The 20,231-nt window shown below is 45.6% G+C and overlaps 1 protein-coding gene and 1 long non-coding RNA gene across 2 annotated transcripts; both read left to right on the top strand.

Moving 5' to 3' along the window:
* The first annotated feature begins 123 nt into the window (after positions 1–123).
* LOC126653304 (uncharacterized) lies at positions 124–12,105 on the top strand. The gene is made up of 3 exons (XR_007632209.1): positions 124–315; positions 5,116–5,208; positions 11,401–12,105. It is a non-coding gene; the product is annotated as an uncharacterized LOC126653304 (long non-coding RNA).
* A 3,351-nt stretch (positions 12,106–15,456) lies between these two features.
* On the top strand, positions 15,457–19,882 carry VAX1 (ventral anterior homeobox 1). The gene is made up of 3 exons (XM_050340814.1): positions 15,457–15,694; positions 17,563–17,750; positions 19,346–19,882. Exons 1-3 carry the CDS (start codon positions 15,457–15,459, stop codon positions 19,880–19,882), a joined length of 963 nt encoding a protein of 320 aa, XP_050196771.1.
* Positions 19,883–20,231: the final 349 nt, after the last annotated feature.

The following is a 20,231-nucleotide window of genomic DNA, read 5'->3' as shown; positions in this document are numbered from 1 at the left end:
TCTTTTCCTGTTTTTCTTTTCCTTTCTTCTTTTCCTTTTCCTTTTTTCTTTTCCTTTTTCCCCTTCTCTGTTCTTTTTTTTTCTTTCTCTTTTTCTTTTTTTTTATTTCTTTTTTTTTTATTATTCCTTAGCGCTAATTTATCGCAGTTTAAAACAAAGCTAGAAACACCAAACATCAAAACACCACTTTCCCAATAAAACACTTTCTTAAAGCATCCCCCCCCACCTTCGGCTGGTGCCCGATGCAGCGGGATGCAGGGAGAGGAAGAGCCGTTCCTGCCGCGCAGAGCAGGGAGCACCGCAATGAGGGGGCAGGTAAACTGGCGGGGCTTATGTGGCAGGTACTTCAAAGTATTACCTTAAAAAGAGAAGTTATTTGAAAGCACTAACTCTTCCTGTCGTCCCAAGGGTGTTAGTAATTTTATTTTCCGCCCGTGACCTATGTAACACACAAATTGGACACCGTTTTGGGGGCTAGATGGCCCCTCGTTATGATTTGTGAGTTACGGTTCTCTGGGACTGGGGAATCAAACGGAACCCTCTCAGTTCTGTTTTCCCTGCCGTGGCGGAGGTGATGTTTTTGTGTAGTTAATTCTAAAATGCTTGGCAGCTTGCCCATCAAACCGTAAGCATAGAAAAATGCAAACAAATTCTCTATTTAATAGTGGCTGGACGGTGCAAGTAATCCGTGCTAAACTGGTAATGGATATCGATGTCAACAGGTACGCGGCGAGAGCCTAATGCTCCGCGCTCAATGCAAAACACTTTCCTTCTGAATGAGGATTATGTGCAAAATGTAACTTGGCAGAAAGATCCAAATTAAATTCATGCTTCAGTTAATTCAGATGAATTTTCCTGATTGCCCTTGTACACTAGACAACCAAATCCCTGTTTGTATTTGCTCCTTTTCTTTTAAAGAGCTGATGCAAATCTCTTCTCCTGGGGAGTCTTGCAAGATGCATACATTGAAGATTGTGATTCTCTCAGGCACTAAGTAGAGTAATGAAACACCTGAGATGGATTTTTATATCACTGTTCTTACTACAAACATTAGTTTAAGATATTGGATGCACTATATGATTGTGTTTGCAGTGTTTTTTAATAATATGCTGCAAACAACATTCCAGCTAATCACCTTAATGGAAATTAGAGAGGGAAAATGTCTATTAGGACATTTAATCTATCCTCACTTGGTAGCATTTTCTTACATTTTTCAGTCTAGCTTTAAATTTAAAAACAATTCATAGGAATTATTCCGCAGTTTCAAAATGTTGTTATACCTCCGGATAGCTCGGAAAATAGTGAAAATATACTAAAAAGAGTTTGCTAAGAAATGTTTTCTGATGGTCAACTGTATTTTCTTTCTTTATATTTCATTTTATCTTATAGCTGTAAGTCACACATCCCTCCGACAATTTAAATATGTGTTTTCTCTTCTTCATTTGTACACCTGTCACCATGACCCTACTGTGTTTTTAATGTGTGGGGGTTTGGGGGTTGGGTTTTCTTTTTCCTTTTTAATAGAAGGTTAATAAAAGAGTATGGGTTCGGCTCTGCCCCCATTCCAGGCAGCACCTTGACTACTTAAGTGTGTTCAAGTTCTTGCTCTTTTTCTCTTCCCCTGTTTGACACCTTGATGGCAAACAGCATAATCTTTCTTGCAGAGTTTTTTTTCCATATGAAATGATAGAAGTTGTAAATTTGTTTGCTTTTGGCCCAAATAGCATTCTCCGCTGTTTTCTGTATGAAACATTTACATAGATCTGGTACCCCACAGAGAATAAATGTATGGCATGGCAGCATGTGGGAGCTGTGTTAGAGTAGGACATTTTATGCCATGGTCTCAGTGTGATTCTACCCTCTTACTAAGGGTATGGTCCCCCTTGCCCTCTCCTTCACAGAATTACTCCTGACATAGGGATCTCCTACCCCCTTCTCCATCTTCACTGCAGCCCACTGTGCTTGTCCCTCCAGCACACACCCCATCTGACACAACAGAGATGTCAAAGGCTCTAACTTCAGGGGGACCTAGCCATTTTCTTGGTGTTGTGTTATTCCATCTGCTTTCTCATATAATTACTTGATGCTATAGCTGGCACTGCTGGGAGAAGCAGCCACAGCAGGATGATGTGCAGGAGTGGGGTGCAGAAACTGCTTAACCAGGCTCTGCAACTAAAATGGTGTCAGGGTGCTGCCCTGCATATTTCTGCCATCATGCAACACCTCTTGTGTCATAAGTCAATGTGATATGGCCTGGCCTATTGTTTTTGTTGGTGGTCAGAGGTTTAGACTCAAAACATGTCTCTTCCTGGCCTGCTTGCCCCCATAAGCAGCCCTTGGGTCAGATGACTGCAATTCCCTCTCCTACACTAGACCGAATACAGTCCGGTAATTGCCTGAGAAACAATAAATCATACATGAGACAAAGCATTCATTTACACCACTATATTTCTGTAACAAAAGAGAGAAACTAAAATGGACCATTGTTAAAGATCACTATTTCCTACTCTGTAATAAATGTCTCATCTTCCCTGATGCTTGTTTATTTTATAAATGTCTCTGCTTTGGCTTTCATATTTAGCTGCCAGCAGGACACCATTATCCCCTGACAGCATTCTGTTCCTTCTCCATTGTCATTACTACTGAAGTGATGTTATATTGCTGTGCTTGGCCTAGATGGTAGGGCTTTCTTATCTTGCATTTCCCATTGCTTTTCCCATCTAGACTCCTGATGAGGCATAGAGCAGAGGTGGCAATGTTTAAAAAGCAATGTTTTCATGAAGTATTAGTAATTCTGGTTTTTACTTAAAAAAAAGCCCAATGACAACAACAACAAAAAAAACTACCACCAACTGCTCTTTATGATTATGTTTTCAAGGCCCATTGAGAGGGAATGAGTTGAAGTGCATGGGTTGCACCTGCACTGCAGTTCTGAGACCCCACTGTTCCCCAGGCAGAAGGTGCTCAAGGGACTGTGGGAGGTGATGGAGAGGTGGGAGGCAGCACCACTCTCCCACTTGTGGAGACCACACTGACGTGGCAGGGCCCCACAGCCTGCACTGGATTGGGAATAAGTGAAAAAATACAAAGACTCCAGGACAGAAGGGCTGTTTCCATTTGTTTCTCTGCCTGAGGGCTGTGTATGTCACAGGCAGGGGTAAGATCCCAGCCCTGGTGCCTTTGCACCTTCCAAGGGGATGGGCACTGCTGACCTGTGTGGATCTGCATATTTGAGTAGACCTGAGTGCCTAGGTAGCAGTGCAGAGCTTGAGGCAAAGCTTCTTGAAGTCAGTGAGAGCCTTTCCACTCTTTTCAAGGACTTTATATTATGTTCTTTAACGTCCACAAATAAAAGATACTGTATTAGAGGCAACCTATTTTTTAGAGTCACATTGCCCTGCTGCCTGTCTGTTTTGTCCATCGCAGAGCATCTCCAACAAAACAGCAAAACCAGCAGCAGACGATCTGTGGAAGTCCTATTATGTACCACACTGCTTCTCCTTTCAAGTGCTGAAATCTAATAATCCACCTAACTCTCCTGCCCTTCAGACACGCACACTGCATTCCCTTTAGCATGGCTATGTCTCTCTTCTCCTCCTTCTTCTTTTCTTTTTTAAACAAAATTCCCAAGTGGAAGTATCAAGGTTTTCCTGCAGCTCTATTTCATTTAAAAAATAATTGGATCGTTATTTTCTATAAGAACCAAACTTCAACAGTAAGTAATTTCTAAACATGTCAAGTGGCTCAGCATAAAAGTTAATCTTGATCTATTGGTTTGTTAGGTGTGTTTACATCCAACCAGTTAGCTCTCCTTAAACAAAAGTGATTTAAAGCCCTTTCTGGAGAGCATGAAAATGATTCCCCCAACACTTAGATCCTCAGGGCCATAATCCAACAAAAGCAGGCTTATCTTTAAGCATATGAGTAGTCCTGTCAAAGTCAATGGGGGTCCAGATGTGTTTAAAGATAAACACATACTCAAGTGCTTTGCTGTATTGGAACTCGTTGAATGTTTTATTTGCATTTCATTCCAGTAGTAGATCTTATATTTTGTATATAGCAGAAGAGGATTCTTGCTGCATGTTACATAAAAGTATTATTTTAAAAGAGGGTGAATAGGGAAATTCCAACATCTAAGAAATAATTTGTAATGATTCGTATGAGTTATTTCAAATCTTATGTCTATATTGCTTGATTTGTTTTACTTGGTGCTTCAGGACAGAAGTGCTGTAAACATGGAATTGAGCCATAAAGCCCTGCAAGGCTCCACTCCACTGCTGCAAGTTCAATAGCAAGTGACTTTAGGGAAGTCACTTCACGTGCCCATGCTCCATCTCACCTCTGCAAAAACAAGGACCATTAACATTTCCTTTGCCTCATTGCAGTTGCCTAGTAAATGTTTGGACAAGGATTTGATAATACAAAATGCTGAAAGCTGCTTCTATTGAGAAAACCCCACCAAACTTGAAAAGATTATTCATTGCAAATTTACTTGGACAAAAAACGTTCCCCTGAGTTTCCTGCATGCCCTACGGCTCAAATTAATCAAACAGCAACTTTATGCAACCATTTCTCAGCATTTTTGAGAATGAGCTCTGTTATTCTGGACACTATTCCAGATGAAGGTGCAGCAGCAAAATCATCCCAGTGAATTAAACTAAGCAAGCTGAGCTTTATTACATAGTGCATTGTGAGGGGTGAGCATCTCTGTGGCCCTTTCTATGAAATGCATTTGGGTCGTATGGTCTTATTTGGACATTCGATCTGCTTAAAGGAACTCCTATGGCAGGGTCTGTGCAGTCTGCTGTGTCTGGCCCACCTTCCCTGCTGCGGGAAGGGTGTCACACCCTGCTGGAAGCCCCTACCAAAGCCAGAGTGTCAGCGCTCAGCCATTCCGAGCGGCCAGCTTGTGCCTGGGAGGCAGCAGGGTGGAAGGCAGTCAGGGAGGTGCAGCACATGCCGTGCTTCCAGATTCTCCTGAGACTTCCTCCTGGAGGAAGAGACAGCCTTTGGGCTCATCTATATTTCAGCTGCTTTAGTGACTGCAGTTTATGTAGAACCACGGATGGTTGTCAGATACAGCACGCTCAGCACTGCTATGGTTTCTCCCTGCAGCTCCTGAGGCCCCTGACCAGAGGACAGGCAGAGTGCTGTGTGTGCCACGCTGCTGGAAGGACCAGAGCTGCCTGGGAACAGCTGCTGCACAAGGTGCGGGTGTGGAATGGGCTGCAACACAAGCCCAGGTCTCTTTTATTCCCGTCAGATTGCAGGCAATTGGATGGATCCCATTTAAAAGGAAGGGGATGGGAGGAAGGTACTCAAAGGTTAGAAACATAATGAAATGAAAAGAAATCCTGATGTGGTGTTCATTTGCCTGAAAGGACCATTGCCTAGGCCTTCCCAGTGGAACAACTGACACTCCATCTGGTAAGGAAGCAGCAATTGGCACCGAGTAGCCTTCCAGGACACAGCACTTGGCTGTCCAGCACGTGCAGGTTTGCAGCATATCTCAACAGCAACCTGCCAGTAAGGCATCATCAACAAACTTGGGTGAGTGAGTGATGCTCTTTTCCCTAACTGAAGAGACTTCAGAGGAATGAATGTGACAGTATGGCCCCATGTGCCACACAGCATCTCCCCAACAAACCTTGTGTCTTGAGATGACATGACTGTGGACTGGTAAGATAGCAGAGACAAAACAGGTTCCATGTAAACGTCCACTAACCTGTGCTGCTTAATTCAAGGCTAAGCACTGGAGGACTGAGTGGTTACTCTAAAGTTCTACAACATGTTTTTATTTTTGCTCAGCTGACATTTAGCTCTTTTCAGCAGCTCATCTTTCCATTTCCCCTTTGCCATGTCTATTCTGTCAGGAAACTTGTTGACTGCTTTATTGCCTTGAATGTCCAGCTCTTCTGCTATTCTCTTCACATCTGTACAGTCATTTGTCCTTTTCCTTCTGAATCAGAACATCACTCCAAACAACTCTTGTGAAGTACAGTCTATTATTCCTTTTCCCCACAAAGCGGTTTTGATTCTTCACATGTAATGCACTATATAAAAATAAAAACCTTTTCCTGTCTTAATAGCAGAATTCTTAAACAGTTATGGCTTCATTCTCCTTCCAAGTACATAATTCCCATTGACAGCAGTAGGAACACTGCCAACACAATTGTGAATTAGTTCCCATGATAAAAAGTCAAAGACACCAAAAGGTCCAACTCTACACTTCCTTAGGAGGAAGTGAAGGAATAACAGACAAAAAGAAAAAACTGAAACTGAAAATTGCATGGAACAGCTTCATACTAACCAAGTAATAGGCTGCCAACTGAGCAGTCATTGAAGTTGTCCCTTTAATATGCCAGAAGTCAAAATCAAGAGCAATTTTAGTAACATCAGCACCTCATCTCCATGGAAAAAACAATCTGTCCCCAAAGCTGTGCATTCTCCTGAACTGGAACCTGGAAAAGTGGTGTGATGGTTCGGACCTGGCTCTCTGCCAAATGTCTGAACTCAGAATAACAACCCCATCCCCCTCCCTTCTGCCCTTGGGGCAAAGGAAAAAAACCCTATAAAAATTGAAGAACCTGAAACCAATCGAATTATATAAAAATATATATTTTTACACATATTGCAGTTATATACAATTAAAACACTATGTACACAGTAAAGGGACAAAACAAAAAGGGAAAGGGGAAAGAGGGACACAAACAGCAGATATGCTCACTCGAACTCAAGAACTAGCAAAATAAAGAACTGGCAAAACAAATCTCACCACGTCCCTCAGAAAAACAGGATTGCCACACACGGCCAGCACTCTCCAACCTCCCGCAGGGCAGAGCAGCCGTCACTGCAGGCCCCAGGCCCCAGATAAGAGAGGAAACGCAGGGACCCACTGCTCCTGCACCTCACCGGCAGAGCAGAGAGTGAGGGCTCTCATCTCCATCTTATTGACACCCTGGTTTACATAAAAATCCTATGGAATTCTGGGAACGTGGCCACTTGCTTGGTTACGAGCTGGTTACTAGCAAGGTCTAGACTAAAACCATCACAGGTTGCTGTGGCTGGGCCTTTCCCTGGCTTCTCTTACCTGGTACGTGGGCAAATGAGTCAGTATTTCAAGGACATACCCTTTGAAAATGTGTCCAACTTTTGTCCACGGTCAGACATCCCGTGGATGTTGTATGGGCCATATTGTAGGGCAGGGAGTAGGTAGCATTATTTCTACACCTGAGAACTCAGCAATGGGGGCTTGGCAGTTATTCACCTTCCTTGCTGGTTACCCTCTGTTTCCTGATTATTTTTTTCTTTTCTTGGTGAATGGTCTTGGAGTGAGAGCACTGCCCTGAGGATCTCATTCAGTCCCTCTAGCATCACTGGGAAAGCATATCTTTCTCTGTGCTTCTTTTTATTTCTTTCTATAAAATAAAAAATGATAATTCCTTCCATCTATAAAAATAAAGTAAACCATATTTTTTTCTCTTTTATAATTAGTCTTTTTCAGGTTGTAAATATCTTAAAGCCTACTCAGTCTTTTTGCACAGCATCTAATCCACCAAGAGCACAATCAGACATGGGGATTCTAGGTATTATTAATGTAACATCACTTGTCTTGTCTTATTGGATGGTAGAAACATTCTAGCAATAAAAATAAACAATCAGTACCCTAGGAATATCCTAATCTTCAGAATCGTACTATTATTTGAGATTTGCATCTCTCCGTTATTTGAATGAATAAGCAAAACTATAACAACACCTAAACTCCTTTATATGCACTAATAAGAAACTGAGGGATATGGTAAAAATTGCCATATTTCTGGCCAAACTACTTCTTCCTGACAGTGCAACTGCTGTGTGCCCAGCACAGCTTCTTTCACACAAAAGTGAGTCAGATTTCAGACAGCACAGATCCAGACTCCAGGGTATCTTAAAATCATAGAATCATTGAGGTTGGAAAAGCTCTTTAAGAGCTTCAAGTCCCACCATCAAGGCAGCACTATGGTCACCATTAAACCATGTCCTCAGGTGCCACATCCTCACATTTTTTGTGATGTGATGTGCTTATGCCACATTACTTGTCTCTTCCACTGATCACATTCTTTTTTTCTCACCAGAGGCACAAGTTACATTGTAATAAGGATTAATTTAACTGCTATCCCAAATGTACTACTCCAGTTTTCCCTACTCAATGCCATCAGTATTTCTGATATATTACAGAATATTCTACTCCTGATACTTCAAATAAGAACAAATTGAATGCCAAACTGAAGCACTTCTGCATGGCTCCTGCGTGTGGCCAGTGCCCAGCCCAGGGTGTAAGATTCCATCAGGCTGATCACTGTTTTCAACCTTGTGTAATGACAATGTCCAATGTCCCTAACAATGTCCAATTCACTTCAAAATCAGGCTAAGGTGTTTGCCTCAGTAACCTCCTGCAACAGCAGCTCCCACAGGTGATGAGACATGTGTCTGGGCATTTACTTTTCATTCTAAATTTGCTGCGTTTTAATTTAACCTGATGCTTATTCTCATGTGACAAAATAAAAAGAAAGTCCAATGTTCAGTGCTTGAGAGTTTCAACTTTCACAAGCAGCTCCATTTTCATCTTCTTCTGAGCAAAATAATTTCAGACTTTGCCATCTCTCATGTAATAATCTTAGTAGCTCTGTAACCATTTTTTATTTTACTTTCTTGAACATTTTTGTGAATCCACTATATACCTCATAGGAGAAGAGGATAAAAAGAATGAACACAGGTTTAATGTGTACTTACGGCATAATCCTATGTTATCTTGACTTTTTCTGGCATTCTACTCTATCTTTATTTAATTAAACAAAATATCCCTCTGTCCTTTTTTTTTCAGTTTTTAAGTTGCTGTTGTAGAATGAGGTAAATCAGACACTGATGACTTCTAGTTCTTTTTCCTGAGAGATTCCCGGAAATTCAGGACTTTCCATATTATTCAAGCCATTCAGCTAATCACTGATGATTTGCATTACTTTTCATTTAGCCACATTCAGAGTTGTCTGCCATCATGATGCTCACCTTCTCGGTATGTCCAAACGCATCAGGTATTCACCATAAAGTGAAGTCACCCCAAATCAACCCACAATCTCCAATGGGTTTTAACAAACCAAAAAACTGAGGTTTTGCCTACCTCTTCCATCACTTTCCATGACAAAGTGTTAGGAAGTGTATTGAATCATTATTTCAGGGATCCACCTGAAATGCTGCCGTATTTCAGGTTACAAAAACCTACCAGTATTCAAGCTACATATTCAATCCAAAAATTTCCTGTAAATGTGGCCACATTTCTCTTTATGCTATGAGTGAACTTTCAAGACCTATATTTTAATGATTTCTTGTTTAGGCTCTTATTTGTTGGATGTAACCAAAGCACCTGCATAGACAAACCTTTGCAGAACAGACTTGATTTTGCTGGTGGTTTGTACTTGTTGACATTTCCCATTTTCACATGGAGAATAAGGTAATCACATGATAAGGTGAAAAAACAGCAATTAAAAAAAAATCACAATTAACTATTTCAAGAAGGCTTTCACCAAGTCTACTGGATACCAGGCTACATAAGCATTGGGATGATGGCAGAGTTTATCCCACTCCAGAGCGAAGGGACGGTTTCTGATCACTCACACGATTCCAGTTTTTGGATGGTACCTAAGGAACAGACTAAGGTCAATAAGATTGTCCTCTACAGCCCTCCCTTGGCTCCTTGGAACCATGATTATCAGCATTTGAGACACGCTTTGTGTTCAATCTGATCTGACTTAAGTTTTCAAAATCAAAGAAATTAATTAACCCCAAATTTGATTTTTTTTTCTTTTGATGCAAAGGTCTTCAGTGCTAAAACTCAAAGTATTGAAAAGAGGACAGTTCATATTTACTACCCTGAACATGTCACCTTTGCAAAGTTCTCTTGTTTAAATCTTGAAGCTTGCTTGTATTGGCTATGTGGAAGAATCTGGTTGTGAGAGTTTTAGCACCAATAGTAAAGGCTAGGGGGATAAAAGCTTTTGAGTTGGCAAATACTCATGAGTGCTCTGAGCAAGCTGGTAAAGCTCACCCCCCTCTCAGGATTGGGTGAAATGAAGGCAGAGGGAGTTTGAGTGTTCAGGTACTGGTGATTACAGAGGGAGTCAGTGACATGGCTTAGACTGAAACCAAAGGCTCTCAATCTGCTGTCAGGGAACAAACTGCATTTCCTCTTAATTCACAGATTTTCCCCACAAAAAGAATCACATCTCAGCATTGTTCAGATGGCTTGCATATGCCATGGGCATGATACAGGCAATGAAGCTTTGGATTAATCTACTGTCCAGATTGATAACTGTAAGGGGCATCTCATAATGACCACAACATGATTAATCATGATACATGTGTGATACCCATGCTCATTATTACTGGCCTCCAGAACAGCACTGCTGAGTCCTGCCAATATGCTCGGGTTAGGATCTGGAAGAGACAATACTGCAATTACTGGCAAAGTATGCAGGAAAATTAAGAAGCAGCTAGTTCAGTATTCTGCACCAGGCTAGTAATCAGGAGCATAGCAAAGCAAGGGAATGTAAGAGCTACAAGGAATAACACTAACACATATTATCCTGATCTGATACTTTATTTTAAATACACCTCTGGATGTGCTCATTTATTTTGGACTATTGTCTTGCAAAATGGAAGGAATGTAAAGGGACAGGAATGAAGAACACAACACTTGCATAAGAGCTGATGAGGACTATTTGGAAACAGGGCTACATCCATACTGTATATCAACATATGGTATTGTTGCCCACTTGAAGACAGAGAGCAACTGTCTTTGTTGTACCTATTAGATTTCTTGTGAGCCTGTGACATTTAATGTCACATCAAATACACCATGGATGCCTTTTATATGATAATCCAGGGACCCACATGCAGTTAAACAACACAAATGCACCTGAGCATCAGTCCTCAGAAAGTCCTGGAAAAGTGGAATTAGAGCTGTTTCTAGCCATGTAGATTATCACAAACATGACAACCATATCTTCCACTCCACATGGAAAGCTGAACTGAATCAAAGACTTCAATCCTTTCCTTCAAAGATCATGTAAAGCTTCCAGATAAAGGCATGGTCCTGTCTTCAAGGACACTGCTCATGTGCGTGGGAAGGGTCCCATTTTCTAGGCTCACTTGCAGGAGTTGAAGGCAATTCACAGTAGAACAAATTACCATCTTCAACTAAGGGCTTAGCATATGCCTCCTGAATGTCCCCCAAATACACAATATTATGTATATGTTGAAATTTCCAGAGTTCATCTTCAGTTGTATGGCATTTTCCTTCCTTGAAGTGAGTAATTGCAGGAGCAGCACAATTGTTAATTATGCTGTGCACTTTGTTTCAAGCAGGTGCTGGATGTTCCTGTTGATTAACACATCACTGAGACTTGGAGAAAGAAGAACATTCTGGTGAACCTCCCATCTTGATGAAGATAATCTTCTTCTCCACTCACAGAGTGTTACTCATGCTGGACAGAAACATCTTATCCTAGAGAAATGTAGCATCTGTTATTTACTAAATTAAGTGAATTAAACACAGGATCCTTCAGATGAGTCTTTTAGCTTCAAGCTCAGTTGCAGTTTAGCACCATGCTCAGACTTGATAACCAGCTTGGCATGCAAGCCTTAAGCATAATTTAAGAAAGAACTATTTGATCAACAAAGAAGAGTATAGAAAGTTATAGCAATAATGTGTATCTTTCCTTATGTATCAAATAGAGATAAAAACAAAATAAATAGTGGTAGTCAATGAGAAATAGATTTTTTCAGTCTTCTGCATGCTAATTCAAACTAATAAAACAGTATTTCAAAAGTGGCAAGGCCTACATAGAAAAGTACAGCCAGGGAGTACCTCTGTAGTGTGCTACGTAATTTTAAGCATTATTTAAAGGGAAAGGAAGTAACCCCTAATCTGCTTATCCAGTGACACACGAGTGTAGATGTAAGCATGCTGAAGCTACAGAAATCCTGGAGTTATGACAGTGAGAAGGGGACATATTATGTCCTGAATGATCATAACATTCAAAAATGCTTTATTTTAGCCATTTTAAGGGGGGGGGGAATTAATGACAACAGGTGAAAGGAAGTTTACTGACTGCTAGACTAATGAAAATGTTGCTTTTATAAATGGTAAAAGTTTGAATTTCCCAGTGCTCTTCTGGGCATTGCTGTTTGTTGCAGATGAGCAGAGCACAATTAAAGTAACTGAGCTGTATGGGAATAGGCTTGTCTGCTCACTACAGGTTTGCTGCTGGATTAGGCTCAGTATTTGGATTTCCAGATCTTCAACAGTACCGTGTTCATAATGTGTGAAAGTAAATTTAACGGCTTCAGTAAGAGGAAAAACCTCTTTACACCACTGACTTCCATGAACAAAAAGAGGCTTGCAATGCATTTATTGAGATATTACACAAGTAGAACAAAATTCCGCTGGTCTTTACAGAGCTTTGGATCAGGTGCTTGTTGGAAAAAAAAAAAAGCCAGATTATCTCACAAATGCAATATTTAATCTCCAGATATTCTGCTTCAAACGCTGTAATTGAGTTCAATAGCTCCATGTTTATTTTATGGCCTATGCCTAGACATTAACATAATGAAAAACATGGGGGGAAATGTCATACATACTCCCACGCACCTATACAAATGTAATTATAATTGCTCTGTATTTCACAGTAGACCTTTTATGGGATTCACTATGCCTATTCTGTCTAAAATAAATTCTGTTATGTAAAAATGTTTGAAACAGAACTTTGTTTTATTTAGCATTAAACGAACATGTCCAGCCAGGACTCTTGATGCTACTTTGCCTATGCATACATACCCATGTATATGTTTACCTATATCACACAACAAAGCTTAACTGCTAAGCACAGCCTATACTTCAGCCACATGAAAAATATTCTCACTAATCCACATCCACTTGTTGCATCTCCCCTCAAAGGGTTGAGTCTCCCTTAAATGTACTGTTTCCTGAGCATCCCTTCACTCAACAGGCCTTTGCACAGCACTGCAAATTCCTGGAGGAAGTGAACTCAATCCATCTTCTCTCCATATCTGCATGAAGCCTTGTACAATGGGGCTGTGATTTATTTGGGGCCCCTGGGCATGACTGTCATACAAGTAGTAACTAATGACAACAGACCACGGAGACACACTTGTTACTGGCTGTAAGGAAAAATAAAACCTGGACCATAAGAAGCACATTCCATGTCCACATGTCTGTAGAAATATAGTTGAAATGATTGGGCTTGATGAAAATCTTAGGGGCACCTCATCAATCTCAATCTGACTTTCCAGACAATGGCAATATAAATAAATTATGCTGTGATTTGTGGAAAAATGATCAAGATTTCATTTTCGCTAAAGAAAACTCATTGAAATATATCTATGAACTTTGGTCTTTCCCTTTCCCTTTCCCTTCCCTTTCTTCCCCCTTTTCTTTTCTTGCCTCCCCTGAACTTCCTGTTTGTGCTGATGAAGCCCCAGCACTGGATCCTTCACTTGGTTACACAGCCTTGGACAAAGACTGGGTCCCATGGGGTGAGGGTGGTTTTATTCCTTCAGCAGAAGCAGGATGAGGCCCATGGGGCTGAGCAGCCCTGGCAAGGGTGCTACATTCTGCTTTCACACACTGCTATCATCTGCAGTAAAGCACAGGGGAGCCCCTGCCTGCTTCAGGTGGGTGAAATTCCCAGGCAGCAGCCCAGGCAGGCCAGAAGGACGAGGCAGGGAACAGCACGGCCGGTGGATACACCGCCATTTGTGTGAAAAATTCTCAGGGAAAATTCTTTCTCTCCCTCTCAGGCCCCTAAACTCTTTGTGAATGGGGCCAGTGCAACATGTGGCCTTTCACCTCACCCAAGAACCACTGCCAGACAGCCACACTCAGAGAATTGTTTGTTAATAGTCCAATTAGATAATTGCCATCTTTCACTCCTTTTGCTCTACATTTCCCATAAAGGAATGAATAAGGAGAGCAGCATGAAGAGGGCTTCTGCCCTGCAAGGTGACAAGAAGGACTGGAGCATGCTCTTTGCACAAGGCCATTTGCTTGAATTGAATCATTGTAGCCTAATCAATGGTCTTATTGGATTACTGGCTGTTGCGGTTCTCAAAGATATTGTAGCAGAGACAATGAAATAGCTAGAGTAAAACTTTTTTCTCCTTTAGTGGATCACGCAGTTGAGATTTTTCATGGGCTATCTCTCTCTCTCTCCTTCCTTCCCTCCCTCCCTCTCTCCCTCTTTCTCCCCCTCTTCCTTTCTCCCCCCTCTTGGATCCACTGCACACAAAGCTGGCTTTTTTTTTTTTTTTCAATGAGCAGGCTCTGCGAATAGGTTCAGTGTTTGCGAAGGTGCAGAATTAGCAGACACACATGCACGCACACACACACACACAGAGGGAGAAGCACAAAAAGCAAGTATCGGGACTGAAATAAGGAGAGGTAGGAGTTTAAGATGGCTGTCTGTGGGGAGATGTGATAACGAGGATTTCTGCTGGCCAAGATAACCTGCTTCCTTGGAGAGATCTGCTTGAAGGAAGAACTTTTTGTGTGTGTGCGTGCTGGGGATCTGTTTGTTTGTTTAGAATTCAGGGGGCTTTTTTTTTTTTTTGCTTTTTCTTCACCCCCCTGCAACTGCATTTTTTCCAGCCCTTCCTAGCAGCTTTATTCAGATTTATTTGGCGTGCTTTGGAGAAAGCCACTATATAATCGTGAGGTCAAAGGCATACTGAAGAAAGTTAATAATGGCTGCTAATGGTGCTAACAATTCAGGGTGAATCTTGTCAAAAGTTTTTTTTTTTCCCCTCTCCCCCACCCTTTTTTTCCTCTCTCCCTTTTTTTTTTTTTTTTTTTTTTTTTTTTTTTCTGGAAGTCTCAGTCTTTTGATTGTGTGTTTCCTGAAAGCAAGACCAATCATTTCAGTTTATTCACTGGCTAAACTCTACTTGATTGGGGACAAGCACACAAACCATCCATTACGATCTGATATATTATCCAAACAATTTAGTGTATTCATGAGGTAACCTAAATGTGGAGGCTGCAAAATTACCCGTAATCAATTGAAACAGCGAGTGCGCGTCCCTCTGTGTGTCTAACAACTACATGTCTCTGTAATAAGGCAGACATTAAATCATTTTAGAGTTGTACTGTTGAGTACCTGATCACTGGGCGCTCTGGGAAGCCGGACAGTCACATTAGGACGCTGGGACTGAGGAAGCCGCTGCTTTTCCAGTGGGATAAAAACCGATCTTCCTTACTCAAGGTGCTTTACAGATCCCCACCGATCTGACCCTAAGCCGTGCAATATCCAGCATAGACTTCGTCTTCTCCTTCTTCTACTCTTCTGTAATTTTTTGTTATTGTTGCTGGTGGTTTTTTTTTTTGCTTTGTTTTTATTGCACTACATGTTTGGGAAACAAGACAAAATGGACGTTAGATGCAGTTCAGAGACTGAAGCTAACCGGGTCTCGAAGAACGGACATAAAGAGGGCAAGGAAAGCAAAGGGTCTGAAGGAAATATTTCTACTTCTTTTTTGAAGGATCAGCAAGGGACTTTTTCTGCCTCTGCAGCTACGGAAGGTTGTAATAAAAGTAAATCTAGTTCGGCTGATCCGGACTATTGCAGGAGGATCCTAGTTAGAGGTATGAGTTTGAGGTGTTTGGCGAGGGTGGGGGAAGGTGAGCCGTGCTCACGCCCGGGAGATGGGTTTATTTTGTTACTTTGCCTTTGGTCTGGCCCTGGGTTGAAAGCCCTTTCCTACGGCTGCGGGGGAGAGACCCCAGTCCCCGGGCGGGCTATGCCGCCAGCCCCGCTCCCGCCGGCTTTATCGCGCTGAATTTCCGCCGCGTCTCGGGGAGAAGTTAAGCCGCGGTGATTCCTGCCCGGCGCTGCCCCGGAACGGGCCGGCCCCGCTTATTGTTGGTTGTTTGTGGTTTTTTTTTTTTTTTTTTTTTTCCTACTTTGCAGCCTTCCCGGGGTGCCGGCCCCGCGGGGAGCCCCCGGGGACAGCGTTCCCTCGGGGGGCCGCGGCTCTGCCCCGCGGGCCGGGCGCGCTCCTTCCGCGCCCGAGCATCCCGAGCATCCCGAGCATCCCGCACACCCGCACACCCCGCACACCCCACATCCCGCACATCCCGCACATCCCGCACGCCGCGGACAATTGCACGGGGCTGCGGGCAGCAAGGCCCTCTCGGAGGGCAGGGGCTTGCCGCTGTACCCCCTCTCTCTCCGCGTCCAGAGGATAGGGCTGTTTTTAAATAACCACCAGCCTTTAAAATAAATGGACGAAGGGCTGTTTAATTACTACTTTTTAATAGTTGTATGTTACATTTTTTCACAACCCTCGTCCCTCCTCCGGGCTTAAATAATTAAATTACCCTATTCGTACCTTCTTCTAAACAAAAAACTAAAAATAATTCATTTACCTGAAGAAATTTCGGTTTTATTAAGGTGCGTTTGGGGGGAGGAGGGAGAGAAAAGAATCGAAACAAAATCGGTGGGAAGCAGGCCTTGGAAGCAAGATTTAATCCTTGCACCACTGGTTGACCCAGAGAGGAGTCAGATTAAAATGATGTGATTGTCTCTGATTTAAACCATACCGAGGAGGTAAAATTACGGCGAGTAAAGTTGGGAAGGTTTTTAGGTAACCTGAATCTGGCTCTAGCTTGACAGTCATGTTAATAAGATTTGTCCCGCTTTCCTTCAGTTGAGGCTACCAGAAAACTGAGGTTTCTGCAGCTGGTTGGTGCCTTGGTTTCTTTTTTTTTTTTTTTTTTTTTTTCTTTTTTTTTTTTTTTTTTCCTTCTTGCTTCTTCTCTTTGCCAAAACCCAAAGCGGTGGCGGTAGCAGTGCAAGGTGGATTGGAGGTGTCCCCACATTCATGGTGGCAGGCAGCCAGCTCAGGGCAGCACTGCCTCTGCCCAGAAAACTCCTGCCTGTTTTTTTTCTTTTTTTTCCCCCGCATGGGAAACTTGTTTTATATATATATAAATATAAAACGATGGTTTTATATTTTGGGGGGCTTCGAGGTGTGTGTGGTGGCTGCCAGCAAGTCCTAACCCGGAACCCAAAGGGAACAAAGAGTTGCCCTGCACTCCAGGCACAAAGCATGGCCTAGAGGATCTCTCTCTCCACAGCTTCCCAGAAGGGCCGTGGGTGATGCCGCAGTGTCGTACTGTGAGAGCAGTGTATTTAAACTAATTTTTAAATGGGCTGAGGGGATTAATTATAGAGCCCTAGGCCCCCATCACCCCCTCCTTCCTTCTAAGTTGTGGGTAGTGGGGTTTTTTTCCTTCCTTGAATGTAATGGTCAGGTGCAGTGTCACAGTTCCATCCCGACTAGAGTCTCGGTCTTGAAGGTGATGGGGATTGCTCTTTCCGTTGGAAAAATTGAAAATAAAAAATAATTAAAGTAATAAAATTTAAAAAAAAAAAAAAAAAAGACGGGGAAAAAAAAAAAAGGAGAGGAGAGTTGCCTGGGTATGCAGCTGACTGCGCTTTCCTTTACCAGATGCCAAAGGTTCAATCCGAGAGATTATTCTGCCTAAGGGGCTTGATCTGGACCGTCCCAAGCGAACCCGCACCTCCTTCACGGCCGAGCAGCTCTACCGCCTGGAGATGGAGTTTCAGCGGTGCCAGTACGTCGTGGGGCGGGAGCGCACCGAGCTCGCCCGCCAGCTCAATCTCTCCGAGACTCAGGTAACCCTAGAGGGACGGGAAGCCCCCGCTGCCTTGTCCTGCCCTGCCCTGCGCAGCGGGACCCCCCTCCCGGCCCGGGGATCCCCCTCCCGGCCCGGGGATCCCCCTGGCCCTGCGTGCCCCAGGGACAGGCCGACCCCGCCGCCACAGTCCCCGGGGCTGTCGGGCAGGGCCGCGGGCCCATGGAGAGGCGAGGCTGCCCCAGAGGTGCCCACGCGTGTCTGGTGATGGGGGGAGGGCCACAGCTCTCCAGGGAGAAGGTTCGTGGCTGAGGAGAGGGACTTACAACTCTGTGAGGCTGGGGAAGGGGAGCTGCTGGCTAAGGGGGTCCCCCGCATCCCCGCACACAGCCCTCCGTGGGCTCTCCCCGTGGCGAGGCGGCCCGGCTCGCGGGATCTGGGCCACGAAGCCGAACTCCTCCCGGCCCGGGCGCGGCTCTCCCGCGCCTCCGGCCCCCGGGGACGCGCCGGCCCTGCCGGGACTCCCGGCCCTGCCGGGACTCGGTGTCCCCTCGGCTGCGCGGGGCCAGCCGCCCCCGGGCGCGGAGATGCGCTACTGCTGTCAGGGGGAAGGGAGGAGAGGCCGAGAGGGATACAGCTCCTCGAACCCGGAGGGGCAGGCGGGCTCCTTCTCTCGGGGCTGCAGGGTTAGAGACAGACGTTCGGTCTGAGCTTTCCTGGGTACGAGAGATCCAGGGACGGGGCTGAAGTTTGGGCCGTATTTTGAATTCCCTGTATGTCGGAGGGTGAGAACCGCCCCTCAAACCTCCAGGGCAGAAAGGCCGGGGGTGGCCACGCGGGTTAAAACTATGCGAGAGCACTGGGAAGCATCTAAAAAGTACAAACTTCTGAAAGCCGGTTTCATATTTCCTCAAAGCATCATATAACAATAAATTTCCCTGACACATAAATTAGCTTTTTTCTTTCTTTAATGGGTAGGAATGACAAGTTCAATGGCTCGTAGGTTACAAAACCTACCACGTGTGTTTTTTGTTGTGTTTTGTTTTGGTTTTTTTGAGTGACTTCCAGGATTTCTTTTTAAAGTTGAACAGTATTTAAAATAGGTTGGGAGGTGAAGAGAGAGTGTCCAGGTTGAGATAAGGGGGAAGAAGCGCGTTGCTGCTGTTACCCACATGAAAAGGAGAGCCAGAGCCGAGCGGACAGCAGCTCAGGGGCAGCGTGCGGGGACCCTGCGAGCGGGGTGAGGGGCCGCGGAGTGCCCGAGGCACCGGTTGAGCCGGCTTAGAATAAGGCGCTGGGGAAAGGTCTGAGTACAGCTCTCAGAGAACTACTGGCCGACAGCTAAAATAGTATAAGTGAGAGAGGTCCGGTTAAAGATGCAGAACTAAGGGCCTTCGCCAGCCCCGGGGGCACTCCGAAACCTGGAACAGACAAGGCATGAGGGTGCTGTGTTCTGTGGGTGTCGCTTTGTGCGTTTTGGAAGCGCTCCCCGTTCCCAAGTGTCTGTCGGCTCTCCCGCCCTCCCTCCCCGCATCCTCCCCCGCGCCCTGCGGAGCCGGGCCGGGGTCCCAGGGCACCTGGCGGGGGCGCCGTCCCTGCCGCCCCGCTGACCCTGCCTCTCTCCCCGGCCTGCAGGTCAAGGTCTGGTTCCAGAACCGGCGCACCAAGCAGAAGAAGGACCAGGGCAAGGACTCCGAGCTGCGGTCGGTGGTGTCCGAGACCGCCGCCACCTGCAGCGTCCTGCGGCTGCTGGAGCAAGGCCGGCTGCTGTCCCCGCCGGGGCTGCCCGGCCTCCTGCCGCCCTGTGCCGGCGGCGCGCTGGGCTCGGCGCTGCGCGGGCCCGGCCTGGCCGCGGCGGGCAGCGGCTCCGCGGCGGCGGCTCCGGGCGGAGGGGGCTCCCCGCACCCCCCGGCCGCCAGCGGAGCGCCCGGGCCGCCCCCGCCGGCTGCGCTGCACGGGGCGGCCGCGGCCGGGCACGGGCTGTTCGGGCTGCCGGTGCCCGCGCTGCTGGGCTCGGTGGCCGGCCGCCTCTCCTCCGCGCCCCTGGCCGTGGCCGGCTCTCTGGCGGGCAACTTGCAGGAACTGTCGGCCCGCTACCTGAGCTCGTCCGCCTTCGAGCCCTACTCCCGGACCAACAATAAAGAGAGCGCTGAGAAAAAAGCACTGGACTGACTCTAAGTACCTCCTCCCCCCCCCTATTTATATTTATAGTCTCTATTTGTGGCGGTATTTATGGGACGGGCGGCCCGCAGCCGCCCCCCCGCGCTCCCCGCCGCCCCAAGCCCCGCGGCGCGGCTCCTGCGCGGGCCGGGGCGGAGCGGGGCCCGGAGCCCGCGGGCCGGGCCGGGGCGGCGGCCAGGAATGGGAATGGGAATGGGAACGGGGCGAGGGGCTTTGGGCGCCTCCCCGGGGCCCGGTGGGAGCGGGGCGGCCCCCGCGCCCCCCCCTGCCCCGCGGTCCGTCTGTCCGTCTGTCCGTGAGGGAGAGCGGTGCCGGCCCGTCTGTCCGTCTGTCCGTGAGG

Source organism: Myiozetetes cayanensis, unplaced genomic scaffold (genome assembly GCF_022539395.1).
Source record: "Myiozetetes cayanensis isolate MyiCay16 unplaced genomic scaffold, myiCay2020 scf10, whole genome shotgun sequence".
NCBI classification, from domain to species: domain Eukaryota; kingdom Metazoa; phylum Chordata; class Aves; order Passeriformes; family Tyrannidae; genus Myiozetetes; species Myiozetetes cayanensis.
This window is presented reverse-complemented; position numbering and strand designations above follow the sequence as displayed.